The sequence below is a fragment of the Gopherus flavomarginatus genome, chromosome 1 (genome assembly GCF_025201925.1).
Source record: "Gopherus flavomarginatus isolate rGopFla2 chromosome 1, rGopFla2.mat.asm, whole genome shotgun sequence".
NCBI classification, from domain to species: domain Eukaryota; kingdom Metazoa; phylum Chordata; order Testudines; family Testudinidae; genus Gopherus; species Gopherus flavomarginatus.
Genome location: NC_066617.1, coordinates 175284349 through 175300434, shown reverse-complemented (window position 1 = coordinate 175300434; position 16086 = coordinate 175284349). Strand labels below are relative to the sequence as shown.

Genomic DNA, 16086 nt, shown 5'->3' with positions numbered 1-16086 from the left:
TTTTTTAAATTAAGTTTCTAGCTCTCAAGGCTGTCAAGAAATTCTTCCAAGGTACACCAAATATAAACAAATGTGTTGTTCTCCTGTGTCTGGAAACTGACAATCCAAAACAATGGCTTTGAGAGGTGTCAGCAATCCCATTCAGGGATAGGGGAGACTAAAAACAGGAAGGAAGATGAGGAAGGAAAAGAAACAGAGGGGAGAAACAAAAGTGGTCCCAAATGTGAGAATACTCTACCAGAATGCTGAATGTAACAATAAAACACTTAAATAATGATGATTAAAACTAACATTTCATAAAGGCGATATTCTACCCTTGATCTTTGTTCAAAACTCTCAACGATATACTAAACTTTATCCACAGCAGATGTTATATCTACCCTTTAATGTATATCCCTTCCCATGGACAATAATTAAAAATAAAATCCAGAATGAGTTTGACAGCCTACATTACACATTTTGTCATTGCTCTTCTCTGTCCCAATTCCCAACATAAGTCCACACAAAAGAGAAAAGTATTTTGAACTTCATGAATTCTTTCACTCAGAAACAAATTACCTGAGTAACTGATCATTGGTTTGTATTTTGTTTTTTAAAAACTCAAAAAACTTCTGATTTTCTCTCAAAGAAAAAACAATTATGCACCTTAGGTTTTGGTCTTTTATCTAAATAAAATAAAATTAAATTAAATTAAAAAAAATCAGGTTTTACCAAAGGGTAGCTAAGAAGAAAAGACAGACAGACAGACAAAATGGTAATATGGAGTAACCCTGGACACATAGTACAATACACAGAGCTCTTTGAGGCTCTTTAGGATGAAAGCCACTGTAGAAACACAGAATACTCTCATTTGCTTAATCCTACCTGACAGGCTCCCGCCACCGTTTTAACCAGTTACAGCAATTGGCCATCAGACTAAACATCCCTCTTCGCCAGCCATCCAGGGCCAAGGAAGCTACTGAAATTGTGTGTGGACAGGTCCAAGAATCCCAGTGAGAGACAAGAAAGTGGAGAAGCAGAGAGCACCAGCTCAGGTGCAGTCTTGTCACTAGTAGCAATGAAGAAAACAAAACAAAGAACATAGTCAGTGCCCAAGCGTAACCAAAGCAAATTTTCTTCCCTTTATCGGGAAGGGCCACCCTGCTTAGAACCACCTCTATCCTAAGGCTCTGTTTACACTGGGCATTAACCCCTATTTCAGGCATCTGTGCAGTGCTAAATTAGTGTAGACAAGGAAATCTTCAACTTTCACCAATAGGATTTACCCAGTTTTCAAGCAGAGACAAACCCCATAGTACAAAGCTTTCTTGGATGACCCAACACACAGCTATGTTGATGGCTGAAATCAGTGATAATTCCAAGTATAGTCATGACCTAAAATCCTAATGGAAGGATTATCAGCATATAGGCCTTGGGAAAAGGAGATGGAGCTATTTTTAAATGTAAACTTTCAAATTGGTCTGGCTTCTGACTGCTTATCTACCCAGGTTTGGAGAACTTAAGAGTAGTCTCAGATGCTACCTCTTTCCTATCTGCTTTGCCATGCCAATTTTTGTGGGATTTACAATCCCATTTCCCTGTTAGTTTTTTGGAGTGACAGGGGAATATTTCTCTCCCCATTGTTGCTGTGTAAAACACCCACACAAACAGAGGCAACTGATTATACACTGATTATACATAAAGCGTATGCCCAAATAAATTTGTTAGTCTCTAAGATGCCACAAGGCCTCCTCATTGTTTTTGCTGATACAGACTAACAGGGCGACCACTGTGAAACCTGACTATACACAATAGGCAGTCAAATACAAAGTAAACAAAAATTTAAGAATAGTCTGATTTCAAGGTAGAATGATCTTAGGTGTTATAAACAACAGTAGGAGACACGTGTGTTTTTTAAATTAAGTGCCCTTTCAAGTTTGTTTATGCTGCTGGGACAGAAAAGTCTACCACATCTAATAATTAACCAGAGTAGCTTTCCTATTATCTAGTGCAGGCCTGCACAACATGCAGCCCGCTGCGGGGAATCAAAGGGCTCTGGGCTGCCCGCAGTGGCAGGGAGCCCAGAGCCCTTTAAATCCCAGTCGCGACCAGGATTCAAAAGGCTCTGAGCTGCCCACAGCGGCGGGGAGCCCAGAGCCCTCTAAATCTCAGCCGCAGTCAGGATTCATAGGGCTCTGGGCTGCCGGCAGCGCTGGGGAGCCCAGAGCTCTTTAAATCTCAGCTGCGGCCAGGATTCAAAAGGCTCTGAGCTGCTCACAGCAGCGGGAAACCCAGTTCTTTAAATCTCAGCCACGGCCGGGATTCATAGGGCTCTGGGCTGCCTGCAGCCACGGGGAGCCCAGAGCCCTTTAAATCCAAGCCGCGGCCCGGATTCAAAGGGCTCTGGGCTGCCGGCAGCGACGGGAAGCCCAGAACCCTTTAAATCTCAGCCGCCGGGATTCAAAAGGCTCTGAGCTGCCCGCAGCGGCAGGGAGCCCAGAGCCATTTAAATCCCAGACGCAGCCAGGAATCAAAGGGCTCTGGCTGCTGGCAGCGGCGGGGAGCCCTGAGCCCTTTAAATCTCAGCCGCGGCCGGGAATCTCTGCAGGTAACCCTGAGCCCTTTGAATCCTGGCCGCGGCCAGGAATCTCTGCGGGCAGCCCAGAGCCCTTTGAATCCCGGCCGCGGCTCCAGCGGATGGGCTGGGGCTGGGATTTAAAGGACTCGGGCTCCCTTCAGCGGCAGGAGCTCTGGGCCCTTTAAATCCCTGCCCCAGCCCCGCAAAGCTCCGGGTTCCCCCAGTCACCGGAGCCCCGGGCCCTTTAATTTGACCCTGACAGCTCCCAGCCACCTCTTCAGCTGTGAGCCCCTGGTTGATTTAAAATCAAGTATCACCTCCCCACCCCCAACCTTCCTTTTTGGCCCACAGCTGTTTTGGTGGGGCAGCGCTGGGGAAGGAGGGTTTGTTTCTGCAGGGCTGGGTGGTGCTGGGGCGGGGTGTTTCCATGGGGCCGGGAGGTCCTGGGGGAGGTGTTTCTGCGGAGTCTGGGGGTTTCAGCCCTCAGCTGTTTTCTTTGGAGTAATGTGGCCCTTGCCACTTTACAAGTTGTACAGGCCTGATCTAGTGGCTGATATGGAAGAGTATGGGAACCACCTTTCCTAATACCACTATTTCTCTCTCCACTAGACTCAGCAGCAACATGCTAGTAAGAAGCTCGAATCTCTCTCGCCAGTTTCTAGGAAGTACAAGTATCCTGGGATTACTACAAGGAAACTGTCCTCAGAATCTGCTCAAAGATGCTGCCTCTAATGCCCGCCTCTGACTAATGAGGCTTCACATTTATCAGCTGCTTATCTGACTGCTTGGAGACAGATTTGTCTTCCCAAACATTCCACAGCTTTCCAGGGGTGGAAGGAGTGCCTCTACAACACACTCCTTCCATAGCCTCTTGGTTGCTGGTGGAAGGAAGTCTTCAGTAAAGAAGTCCTCTCTCAGTCTGTCTCTTCCTCCCTCATCAATAACTACATCACCTATTTTTGCTACTGCTCATGGCTTTCCCAGAGAGTAGCATGAAACCAGTAGTTCAGGGTTCTCAAATGGGGAATCGTGACTCCTCAGGGGTCGCAAGGTTATTACCTGAGGGGTCGCGAGCTGTCAGCCTCCACCCCAAACCCCACTTCTAATCCATAATTTATAATAGTGTTAAATATTTTTTAAAAACTAATTTAAAAGGGGGGTGGGGGTCACATTTGAGGCTTGCTGTGTGAAAGGGGTCACCAATACAAACATTTGAAAACTACTGCAGTAGTTCTTGATGGCTTCTCTGCTGCCTACAGAAGTTTGAATGTCAACTACAAAACAGAGCAGAACCTCTTTGGTTGCTGCTCAGCAAAGCTACAAGCAATCACAATGGACTGGAACCCAAACAAGCATATGAGATATAAACGTAGGCAAATCATTATCAGGAAAAAATACTAAATCTATGGACAAAGTCACACAGTGGAACAAATTTAAAACACTTTTATGTATCTTCACAGTGTAGGGCAAAACTGTTTTTAGGTAAACCACCATCATGTCTTAGATTACCAGATAATTTTTGCCTTTGCTGTGGTGAGGTTTAGGGTGGGGAATTTTCTTCCCAAGACAACAGTCTGATGTCTCACTTATAAATTAATTATTTAAAACAAAAAACAAAACAAAACAAACAAAACCAAGCCTTTAAAACTACCACTCCCCAAGAAGTGTTTTACTTTAATCACATTTGGCTCCATTTATTACATGCCTTGCCTGACCTTCCTTAAATTTGAATTTTAGAGGAGGGGATGGGATTATTTTAGTTGTATTTTATTTTGAACAAAACCTCAAGGTGGCTTCAACAGTAAAAGATTTTCAGCAAAAATTTTAATACTATTCCTACCCGTGAAAACTAACCTAACAGATGTACAAAATAAGAAGGAACACTACTGTGCTATGAGACAGTATGATAGTCGAACCACTAAAAGTTGTTCTTCTGTAATGCAAAGTTACTGCACAAACAGTAGTCCAAACGGATCCATGCATCTGCAGCAATGTCCAGCCACTGCTCTGCAGATAGGTCTACTCTAGGGGTCCCAAAGATGCGGCCCGTGAGCTTATTTTCTGCGGCCCGCAGACTCCTCACAGCCCCCCCGCCCTCCCCCAGTGCTTACCTAGAGAGGCTCCAGCCTGATGCCCAGGGGCGGGACAGGCTCCCTGCCTGCCCCGGGAAGCAGAAAGAACCTGGGGAAGGAGAGGCACAGGGGCATGTGTTGATGTTGCTTCAGGCACCACCCCCAGTAGCTCCCATTGACCACAGTTCTCCGTTCCCAGCCAATGGGAACTGCTGGGGGCGGTTCCTGAAGCAACAGCAACACACACCCCTGCACTTCTCCTCCCACATGTTCCCGCCACTTCCTGCAGCAGGGCAGGGAAAAGGCAGGCAGGCCTGCCAGAGCCTGCTCCCCCGACCCCCTCCTGCTGTCAAACCCCCTGCCCTGAGCCCCTTGCCATAACCCAACTCCTGCCACACCCCTTCTGCACCCCAACCCACTGCCCTAAGCCCCCTGCCGCATCCCAACCCCCACCATACCATGCACCCTGATTCCCCTGCCGCACCCCACCCCCCTTCCCTGAGCCGCTTGCTGCAATCTGCACCCAACCCCCTGCCACACCCCTCACCCCTCCTGCACCCCCCACTCCAACTCCCTGCCCTGAGCCACTGCCACACCCCTCCTGCACTCCAACCCCATGCTGCACCCCACACTCCAGCTCCCTGCCCTGAGCCACTGCTACACCCCTCCTGCACCCCGTGGGGGCAGAGTTGGGATGGGGATTTCAGGGAAGGGGTGGGAAGAGGCAAGGCCACATGGAAGGGGCGGAGTGGGGGCAGAGCTGAGGGTGGATCAGGGGAGGTGTCAGTAATGCGGCCCTCGGGCCAATGTACTAGTCTTCATGTGGCCCTCGTGGTCACTTGAGTTTGAGACCCATGCTCTAGTCTATTGGTCTCTTCCACCCTGGGAAGAGATTTTCTTTCTGGTGGTACCAAAGACCCACTCTACTCTGTCTAGAGATTTAATATGTTGTTTGTACTGTTGTCCTGGCCAGGTCAGTGCCAGACTATTAGAGAGACAAGGTAGGGAAGATATTTTCGTTCATTGGAGCTACTTCTCTTGATGAGAGAGAGACAAGCTTTGCAGCCACACTGAGCTCTCTCCCCCAAACCTGAAAGAAGAGCCCCGTGTAGCTGCAAAGCTTGTGTCTCACTCTCGCCAACAGAAGCGGGTCCAATAAAAGCGATTACCTCACCCACCTTGTCTCACTGCAGACTTAACAGTCTGCCCAAGGCTTTGCCCACAGACTCCTCTCCCAAGACTGAAGCAACCCGCCTTTGGCCAGGCAGACACTCGGGCTGCACCGCCCCGCCCAGGGGCATGATGCGCTGGGACCGCCTTCCCCTCCCCGAGCCCCGGGCTAACGCTCCCGCCAGCAGGCACCAGAGCCCACCCCCGTGTCTTCGGCCAGGCCCCCGCGCCTCGCAGCTGCCCGAAGCCCCGCATGAAGCTGGGGCGCGGCTCCCGGAGGCAGAGCAGGGCCCGCGGGCACCGCGAACGAGCCCAGCAACCCCGGCCCTGACGCAGGAGCGAGGGGAGCCGGGGGCAGGGACCAGGCCCGACGGGGGGGGGGGGGGGTCAGAGGCTCCAGCCGGGCGCTCGCGGCCACCCCGTTACCTGGCGCTCAGCAGCGGGGCGAGGCGACGAAGCCGCGTAGGCGCCTGTGGCCCCGCCCGCCGGCTGCTCCTCTCGCGCGCCCCCCCGCGCCGCGCCGCGCCCTGCCCCCGCCATGAGGGCCCCAGAAGGGGGGGGGAGCGTTCGGGCTGGTAGCTGCCTCAGAACGGGCTCCTGCGAGCCCAACGCTGCCACAGTGGTAGCACGTGACTTGCTCACGTGACTGCCACCTCCTCTGCGCTCGCCCATTGGCTGGGGTCGCAGCCACACGGAGAACGCTACAAGCGAGGAAGAAGGGGCACGTAACTAGGATGGTAACCCATGGTTACCGGGAAAGGGGAGGGGCCACCATGTGAGCCAAAGAGGGGGCGGAGCTGTGGGAGAGCCAATCGGGAGCGAGGAGATTTTTGTTGTTTAATGAGGAAGGGCAACCAATTGCTTCACAGGGGCGGGGATAGAATTCTTGTGGGGGAGACTGCAGCTTCCAGCCCATTCATCCCTTTATAGTCTCCTAACATGGGACAGGGCCTCCTGCCCCTCCCGTGCTCAGCAGGGCTCGCCCTGTCCCGGGGTGTCTGGCTGGGGAGCTGTGCCCGGTGTCCCCGGGGAGGTGTCTGACTGGGGAGCTGTGCCTGGTGTCCCTGGGGAGGTGGCTGGGGACCTGTGCTTGGTGTCCCCGGGGAGGTGTCTGACTGGGGAGCTGTGCCCGGTGTCCCCTGGGTGGGTCTGGCTGGGGACCTGTGCTTGGTGTCCCTGGGGAGGTGTCTGACTGGGGAGTTGTGCCTGGTGTCCCCTGGGTGGGTCTGGCTGGGGAGCTGTGCCCGGTGTCCCTGGGGAGGTGTCTGACTGGGGAGCTGTGCCCGGTGTCCCTGGGGAGGTGTCTGACTGGGGAGCTGTGCCCGGTGTCCCTGGGGAGGTGTCTGACTGGGGAGCTGTGCCCGGTGTCCCTGTGGAAGTGTCTGACTGGGGAGCTGTGCCCGGTGTCCCTGGGGAGGTGTCTGACTGGGGAGCTGTGCCCGGTGTCCCTGGGGAGGTGTCTGACTGGGGAGCTGTGCCTGGTGTCCCTGGGGAGGTGTCTGACTGGGGAGCTGTGCCTGGTGTCCCTGGGGAGGTGTCTGACTGGGGAGCTGTGCCTGGTGTCCCTGGGGAGGTGGCTGGGGAGCTGTGCCCGGTGTCCCTGGGGAGGTGTCTGACTGGGGAGCTGTGCCTGGTGTCCCTGGGGAGGTGTCTGACTGGGGAGCTGTGCCTGGTGTCCCCTGGGTGGGTCTGGCTGGGGAGCTGTGCCTACTTGTGATATTACCTAGCTGTACAATCTGGACTGTTGAACAACTGTGTCCCTGCAATTCTCCATCCTGGGGTATCTTTTGCACTGTTTTGCTGTGAGAGTAACACTCCTGGTCTGCTCACACACAGCCTTCAGCATGTAAATTACTTGGCTCCCAGTTATAGTCTAGAAGTGATTATGGCCAGCCACCCTTGAATTACACTGCATAATAACCCCAGCAAATTCCCAGTCCTAGACTTTCCCCCAGAAATGTAATTCTTGTACTGCCCAGCTCTCTCCTGGACAACACACGTTTATATAAAGTCTGTCATTTCATTAATAGAAAATGATGTGTACAACCCATGTTATCATAAATGGATTTTCCCAAATGCTTCAATCCAAACACACTGCTTTAGATAAAACAATAAAACAAGTTTATTAACTACAGAATGATAGATTTGAAGGGATTACAAGTAATGAGGCATAACTAATTTATTTTCTTGTAACTGTTGGTTACAAGAAAATAAAACAAAGTTAAGCTAAATGAATTCAAACTCTTACCCATTGTTCCAACAGTCTTACTGGTTGAATTTCTTTCAATTCTCAGTTCAATGCTGCTTCCTTTGTTCTTCAGGTGTTGTGGATCCCACGGACAGAGAGAAAGGGCTTAATTTGGGGCATCTGCTCTCCCTTCTTATAGTTCTTTCTTTTCTTCAAGAAGCATCTCTAGGGGAGGTTTAGGAGACAGAAAGTGTGTGTGGATAGAAACCCCAAATTGTTTCTTTGTCCAGATGTAGATTTTTCACCCACACCCTCTGCCCTGCCAAAAAATGGCTACTTAACCAGGTGATGGTCCATTTGATTTTGTTGACACCTGGCTGAGGGGTGAGCTTGAATCCTGTCTCTGGGCAACTTCTTTGTGGCCACTCCCCAGACTTGGAACAAGTTCAGGAACATGTCTCAGTTATATCATGCACAGGAATCTTATAACTTTACATACAAGGTTGCCGCATATATTTTACCAGGACACTGATAATCAGCAAATTATGTATTTTTAAATGATACACCACAAGGCATACTTTGTATAAAAATTATCATAATCCTGTGAAGGGGTGAACACAAGAGTACAGGCTGTCACACTGGTGTCCCCGGGGAGATGTCTGGCTGGGGAGCTGTGCCAGGTGGGTCTAGGGAGGTGTCTGTCTGAGGAGATGTCTCTGGTATCCTGGGGGAGGTGGGAGGGGTCTTGCTGGGGAGCTGTACCTGGTGTCCCTGAAGGGATGTCTGTGGCTGGGGAGCTGTGCTTGGTGTCCTCGAGGAAGTGTCTGTCAGTGCCTGGTGTCCTTGAGGGTGGTTGTGTCTGTGGCTGGGAACTGTGCCTGGCAGTGATTTCCCTACACCCCCCTTGAATTTTCCCAACACCCCCCCGCTCCAGTTTTGTGAACTAGTTACATGCCAAACCTGGTGTCTGAACTTTGTCCTCACCCACAACTATTTCACATTTGGGGACAATATATACCTTCAAGTCAGTGACACTGCTATGGGTACCCGCATGGCCCCACAGTATGCCAACATTTTTATGGCTGACTTAGAACTACACTTCTTTAGCTCTCATTCCCCCAGTGCCCCTACTCTGATGACATCTTCATCATCTAGACCCATGGAAAAGAAGCTCTGGAGGAATTCCACCATGATTTCAACAATTTCCATCCCACCATCGACCTCAGCCTAGACCAATCCACACAATGGTCCATTTCCTTGACACTACTGTGCTAATAAGCAATGGTCACATAACCACCCTATACCGGAAACCTGACCGCTATACTTACCTACATGCCTCCAGCTTCTGTCCAGGACACACCACACGATCCACTGTCTTCAGCCAAGCTCTAAGGTACAACCACATTTGCTCCAATCCCTCAGACAGAGACAAACACCTACAAGATCTCTATCAAGCATTCTTAAAACTGCAATACCCACCTGCTGAAGTGAAAAAACAGATTGACAGAGCCAGAAGAGTACCCAGAAGTCACCTACTACAAGACAGGCCCAACAAAGAAAATAACAGAACACCACTAGCCATTACCTTCAGCCCCCAACTAAAACCTCTCCAGTGCATCATCAAAGATCTACCACCTATCCTTAAAGATGATCCCTCACTCTCCCAGATCTTGGGAGACAGGCCTGTCCTTGCTTACAAATAGCATCCCCAACCTGAAGCAAATACTCACCAGCAACCATACACTACAGAAGAAAAACACTAACCCAGGAACCTATCCTTGCAAGAAAGCCCAATGCCAACTCTGTCCACATATCTATTCAAGTGACACCATAATACAACCTAATCACATCAGCCACGCCATCAGGGGCTCGTTCACCTGCACATCTACCAATGTGATATATGCCATCATGTGCCAGCAATGCCTCTCTGCCATGTACATTGGCCAAACCAGACAGTCTCTACACAAAAGAATAAAAGGACAAAAATTTGACATCAGGAATCATAACATTGAAAAACCAGTAAGAGAAAACTTTAACCTCTCTGGCCATTCAGTAACAGATTTAAAGGTGGCAATTTTGCAACAGAAAAGCTTCAAAAACAGACTCCAACGAGAAACTGCTGAATTTGAATTAATATGCAAACTAGATACAATCAATTTAGGCTTAAATAGAGACTGGGAATGGCTGCGCCATTACACACATTGAATTTATTCCCCTGTGTTAAGTATCCTAACATCTTCTTGTCAAACTGTCTCAAACGGCTTATCTTGATTATCACTACAAAAGTTTTTTCTCCTGCTGATAATAGCTCATCTTAATTAATTAGCCTTTTAGAGTTGATTGGGCAACTCCCACCTTTTCATGTTCTCTGTACGTATATATCTCTCCTCACTATATGTTCCATTTTATGCATCTGAAGAAGTGAGCTGTAGCCCACGAAAGCTTATGCTCAAATAAATTTGTTAGTCTCCAAGCTGCCACAAGTACTCCTGTTCTTTTTGCGGATACAGACTAACACGGCTGCTACTCTGAAACCTGCTAGTTCTTGTGTTATGTGAAGGATTACATAACATTTCCTTATTCACTTTCTTCACACCAGTCAAGATTTTATAGACCTCTATCATATTCCCCCTTAGTCGTCTCTTTTCTAAGCTGAAAATTCCCAGTCATTTTAATTTCTCCTCCTGTTTCATACCTCTAATCATTTTAGTTGCCCATCTCTGTACCTTTTCCATTTCCAATATCTCTCTTTTGGGATGGGGTGACCAGATCTGCACACACTATTCAAGATGTACACATACCATGGATTTATATAGAGGCAATATGATATTTTCTGTCTCATTATCTATCCCTTTCTTAATGATTCCCAACATTCTGTTTGCTTTTTTGGCTGCCGCTGCACATTGAGTGGATGTTTTCAGAGAACTATCCACAACGACTCCAAGATCTCTTTCATAAGTGGTAACAGCTAATTCAGACGCCTTCATTTTGTATGTATAGTTGAGATTGTTTTCCAATGTGCATTACTTTGCACTTTTCAACATTGAATTTCATGTGCCGTTTTGTTGCCTGGTCACCTAGTTTTGTGAGATCCCCTTGTAACTCTTCGCAGTCTGCCTGGGACTTAACTATCTTGAGTAGTTTCATATCATCTGAAAATGTTGTCACCTGTTTACCCATTTTTCCAGATTATTTATGAGTATGTTGAGCAGTAATTGTCCCAGTACTGACCCCTCTGGGATACCACTATTTATCTCTTGCCATTCTGAAAACGGATAATTTAGTCCTACCCTTTGTTTTCCATATTTTAACCAGTTACTGATCCATGAGAGGACTTCCCTCTTATACCATGATGGCTTACTTTTCAAAACTCAATTTAAATTAAATACATTTTTTAAATTTTTATATATATTTTTTAGAAATCTAGACCTGTTATGTGTAACTTGCATTATCCTAACAAAACATTTACTTTATTCATATCTTGTTTATATATCTTATTGGCCCTGACACCCCCCCTGTAAATTCGAACACCTCCCCTAATTTCAATTCCTGGGGAACCTACTGGTGCCTAGTGACTATCGACAAGGGAGTGTCTGTGGCTGGGCAGCTGTGCCCGGTGTCCCCAGGCAGGTGTTGCGCTGGGGAGCTGTGCCTAGGGTTCCCAGTCCTCCAGGATTGTCCTGGAGTCTCCAGGCAGGGCCAGCTCCAGGCCACAGCGTGCCAAGCGCGTGCTTGGGGCGGCACGCCGCAGGGGGCGCTCTGCCGGTTGCTGGGAGGGCGGCAGGCGGCTCTGGTGGAGCTGCCACAGGCGTGACTGCGGACGGTCTGCTGGTCCCGCGGCTCCGGTGGACCTCCTGCAGACACGCCTGCGGCAGCTCCACCAGAGCTGCGGGACCAGCTGACCGTCTGCAGAAATGCCTGCGGGGGGTCCACCGGAGCCGGGGGACCGGCAATCGGCAGAGCGCCCCCCGCGGTGTGCCACCGTGCTTGGGGCGGCGAAATTGCTAGAGCCGGCCCTCTCTCCAGGAATCAAAGATTAATCTTTAATTAAACATTATGTCATGTGATGAAATCTCCAGGAATTTGTCCAACCAAAGTTTGCAACCCTACCTGTGCCTGGTGTCCCTAAGGGCTGTCTGTGGCTGGGGAGCTGTCCCTGGAGTGCCTAAGGGCAGGGGTGGCTCCAGACCCCAGCACGCCAAGCGCTGTTTGGGGCGGCATGCCACGGGTGAGGGCTCTGCCGGTCGCCAGGAGGGCAGCAGGTGGCTCCGGTGGACCTCCGCGGGACCGGTGACCGGCAGAGCGCCCCCCGCGGCATGCCGCCCTGCTTGGGACAGTGAAATGTCTAGAGCTGCCCCTGCCTAAGGGGTTGTCTGTGGCTGGTGAGCTGTGCCTGGGGTCCCTAAGTGCTGTCTGTGGCTGGTGAGCTGTGCCTGGGGTCCCTAAGGGGCTGTCTGTGGCTGGTGAGCTGTGCCTGGGGTCCCTAAATGCTGTCTGTGGCTGGTGATCTGTGCCTGGGGTCCCTAAGGGGCTGTCTGTGGCTGGTGAGCTGTGCCTGGGGTCCCTAAGGGGCTGTCTGTGGCTGGTGAGCTGTGCCTGGGGTCCCTAAGGGGCTGTCTGTGGCTGGTGAGCTGTGCCTGGGGTCCCTAAGGGGCTTTCTGTGGCTGGTGAGCTGTGCCTGGGGTCCCTAAGTGCTGTCTGTGGCTGGTGAGCTGTGCCTGGGGTCCCTAAGGGGCTGTCTGTGGCTGGTGAGCTGTGCCTGGGGTCCCTAAAGGTCTGTCTGTGGCTGATGAGCTGTGCCTGGGGTCCCTAAGTGCTGTCTGTGGCTGGTGAACTGTGCCTGGGGTCCCTAAGGGGCTGTCTGTGGCTGGTGAGCTGTGCCTGGGGTCCCTAAGGGGCTGTCTGTGCCTGGTGAGCTGTGCCTGGGGTCCCTAAGGGGCTGTCTGTGGCTGGTGAGCTGTGCCTGGGGTCCCTAAAGGTCTGTCTGTGGCTGATGAGCTGTGCCTGGGGTCCCTAAGTGCTGTCTGTGGCTGGTGAACTGTGCCTGGGGTCCCTAAGGGGCTGTCTGTGGCTGGTGAGCTGTGCCTGGGGTCCCTAAGGGGCTGTCTGTGCCTGGTGAGCTGTGCCTGGGGTCCCTAAGGGGCTGTCTGTGGCTGGTGAGCTGTTCCTGGGGTCCCTAAGGGTCTGTCTGTGGCTGGTGAGCTGTTCCTGGGGTCCCTAAGGGGCTGTCTGTGGCTGGTGAGCTGTGCCTGCGGTCCCTAAGTGCTGTCTGTGGCTGGTGAGCTGTGCCTGGGGTCCCTAAGGGGCTGTCTGTGCCTGGTGAGCTGTGCCTGCGGTCCCTAAGTGCTGTCTGTGGCTGGTGAGCTGTGCCTGGGGTCCCTAAGGGGCTGTCTGTGGCTGGTGAGCTGTGCCTGGGGTCCCTAAGTGCTGTCTGTGGCTGGTGAGCTGTGCCTGCGGTCCCTAAGTGCTGTCTGTGGCTGGGGAACGAAGCGCAGGAGTGAACTTTTGCAGGCTCCTGTTTTACTTTATGCGATTTCTTTCTCGCCCACCCCAGCTTTCCGGGCAGCTATAAATTAGCGCTTGGCGCTCAGCAGCCTCCTGGCTCTGGCTGCACTGTAAACTTCGCGCATCCTGTTTATGCTGCATGAGAAACACTTAGGAATGCTTCCTGGAAGCGTCCAGCCCCCCCCCCCATTATCATTCCCTCCCCCAGCTCTCCAGGACGGCTGGAATCTAGCACCAGATCTCCTGCTGCTGCGGTTCTGCTATTTCACAGAAGCTGCAGGCACACAGCGAAGCTGTGCTAACTAAGGCGACTTGTCTGTCCATATCTTCCCAGCACCAGCCACACGTGCCTGGTAACCCCTTCCAGCTGCTTTCTGTAAGAATGAGGCTGCTAGGCAGGCGCTGCGTCGCTTTCCACACTTGTTTGATTGTGGTGATTGCTCTCTCAGAGGCCAGGACATGTAAGTAAATTCGGCAACTTCAAAACTTAGGCAAAGTTCACACTTGCTTGTTTGTATGAATAATTCGGGTTGGTTTTGCCCCTTCCCTTATCCCTTGTTATGCACAGCACTTGGAAACTTACTATGCATAACAAGGCGATGGTGGCAGCGGTCTATTAATCTATAAAGCTCCTAGACTGCAGTCATAGAAAACAACATTACTGCTTTGTATATTTGTGGAAATAATTTGCTGCTTGCCTGTTTTCTCCTGAGGACAGATCAAGTGCCATTAAGATAGCAGAATTCAGAGTGAGTTAGGCCATTAGCCGCCATTTGTGTCAAGTTCTCTTTGCCCCAGGCATCAGAAGGAGAGGGGTTTGTTCTGAAAACTTGACAAGACTTCCAGTTTTTGCAAGGATAGTTCTAACTTCTTCCCCCGTTTTTTTACAGACGAAACAGACCCCTTATCATCTTTGTGCAATGCCTGAACTTTGAGCTTCAGCGTTGCTGTTTTTCTTTTTCTTCAAAGTGCATTAATATGAGTTGGCAAACCAAAATAGACTCCCCGTACATTTTTTTCGCTAAATGCGGAGGTAACTTTTGTTGCAGAAACAGGTTTATGTTGCTATGTTTTTAGCGCTAAAAATATGCAGTCCTGTGACTAAAGTAGTCTCTAAAGGAGACTTGTTGAATTCAAGTTGGGGCCCTTCTTTGCTCCTGGTCAATATTTTGAATATTACTTACTTATTTCCAATGAATTGTTAATACAACTGTAGTGTTGAGAAAGTGCTTTAGTACAGACAAGTTTTACTTTTGATTTATTATTCATTTGTTTTCTTAATTCAAATGACTGTGGTCTGAAGGTTGCCTGAGCAGCATAACTTCAAATCTGATGCTTTGAAATTAGGCAAATGCCACTGGTAATGTGGATTAGATGAAAAGACATGTCCATATAGGCTTTTGTTAACGTAGAGAGAGGAAAAATATTCTAGAAGTAATGGGAGGAGGGGGTCAGTTTGCACTCAGGTCAAACATCACTTTTTTGGTGGTGCCAGAGTAAGAACATTCACAGGGAAGTAATTTGTGGCACTAGCAGAATTAACACCTTTAATATGTAAGCATGTTTATGACCTGTTTAATGATTAAACAGTTAGAAAAAAACCTAATATTTACCATTCAACCTTTTGTTTAAATGCTAGAGAATGATGAAAGCTCATTTTATACCTTATTTCTGTGCAGAGCCTAAAAAAACCCCATTTTCATATGCCTTTTTCTTCTTTGTTCATGCCTTCCTGCTTAGTTTTCTCTCTTCCCTTACTCTCCCATTACATTACTCTCCCATTTATCTTTCCATGAACATTTATATTTGAAAATTAAAATTGCTTTCTAGGCTAGTATTCCAGTTCTGGCTCTAACCAATGTCAGGTGTTTTCAAAAGCATCCCCAATAATTCATCTTGTTGTTATGGACTCATTAAATTTAAATCCAGAAGGGACCACCAGACCATCTAGTCTGACTTCCTTTTTCTCACAGGCCACCACAACCACCCAGCACCTGCCTAAACCCAACAACTGACATTTTACAGCCCACAAGTGACTAAACTAGGATGTGCCACAGGCAGAGAGTAGGAGGACCTGAAGTATTCTCAGGCCCCTATAATATCAGGAAATTCATCCTGCAATGGCAGAGAATTGTGTAATACTATAACCATCATGGAAAGTTTGCTTTTATGTATGGCTGCTAATCGGTTTGCGCTTTGAAGCAAGAGGATGGCCAGCCCTTATAAATTTTGTTATATGTACTATAACTACTTATGCTGTTTAAATTCATATAAGTGGCTAAGCAATTTTAACTAAAATATTTTTCTCAATAATATCCTGCGGCAGTGAGCAGGATTAGTTAGTCCTCTTCAGAGCTGGTTGGGAATTTTCTGGTGAAACAAAGTGTCATCAGAAAATGCCAACTAGTTGAGCTCAAAATATTTTGTGAAAACATCTTGGATTTGCTAAACTTTCGTTGAATCACACCCAGGGTTCCATCAGAAACCTGCCCGGTTTCCTGGTGGGCTGCTTGGGACCCCAGGTCTTCCAGGGCTTGTGGCTCTGGGACAACTGCTCTGTTCACTGCCCCAGGGCCACAGACCCCTGGGAGTCC

The 16086-nt window shown here is 49.5% G+C and overlaps 2 protein-coding genes across 12 annotated transcripts in view; one reads left to right on the top strand and one right to left on the bottom strand.

The window, feature by feature from the left end:
• The window catches only part of ARL13B (ADP ribosylation factor like GTPase 13B), a 97997-nt gene extending 91524 nt beyond the window's left edge, over window positions 1-6473 (bottom strand). For 3 of the 7 annotated variants that reach the window (XR_007775159.1, XM_050959768.1, XM_050959772.1), the window contains exons 1-2: window positions 6226-6473; window positions 865-1048 (exon numbers count right to left, since the gene is read on the bottom strand). Coding sequence is in view for 6 of the 7 variants with exons in the window: in XM_050959768.1 (XP_050815725.1) it covers window positions 865-923 (59 nt within the window). In the remaining variant the exon portion in view is untranslated. The remainder of the gene's footprint in view (window positions 1-864; window positions 1049-6225) is intronic. The other 4 variants (XM_050959789.1, XM_050959790.1, XM_050959788.1 and 1 more) reach the window with 2 other exon arrangements.
• The window catches only part of PROS1 (protein S), a 490278-nt gene that overhangs the window by 430247 nt on the left and 43945 nt on the right, over window positions 1-16086 (top strand). For 3 of the 5 annotated variants that reach the window (XM_050958486.1, XM_050958459.1, XM_050958469.1), the window contains exon 1: window positions 13860-13953. The exons of 1 other annotated variant lie outside the window; for it this stretch is intronic. Coding sequence is in view for 1 of the 4 variants with exons in the window: in XM_050958450.1 (XP_050814407.1) it covers window positions 13875-13953 (79 nt within the window). In the remaining 3 variants the exon portion in view is untranslated. Of the gene's footprint in view, window positions 1-13586; window positions 13954-16086 lie in introns of those variants that run through there. One more of the 5 variants, XM_050958450.1, reaches the window with a different exon arrangement.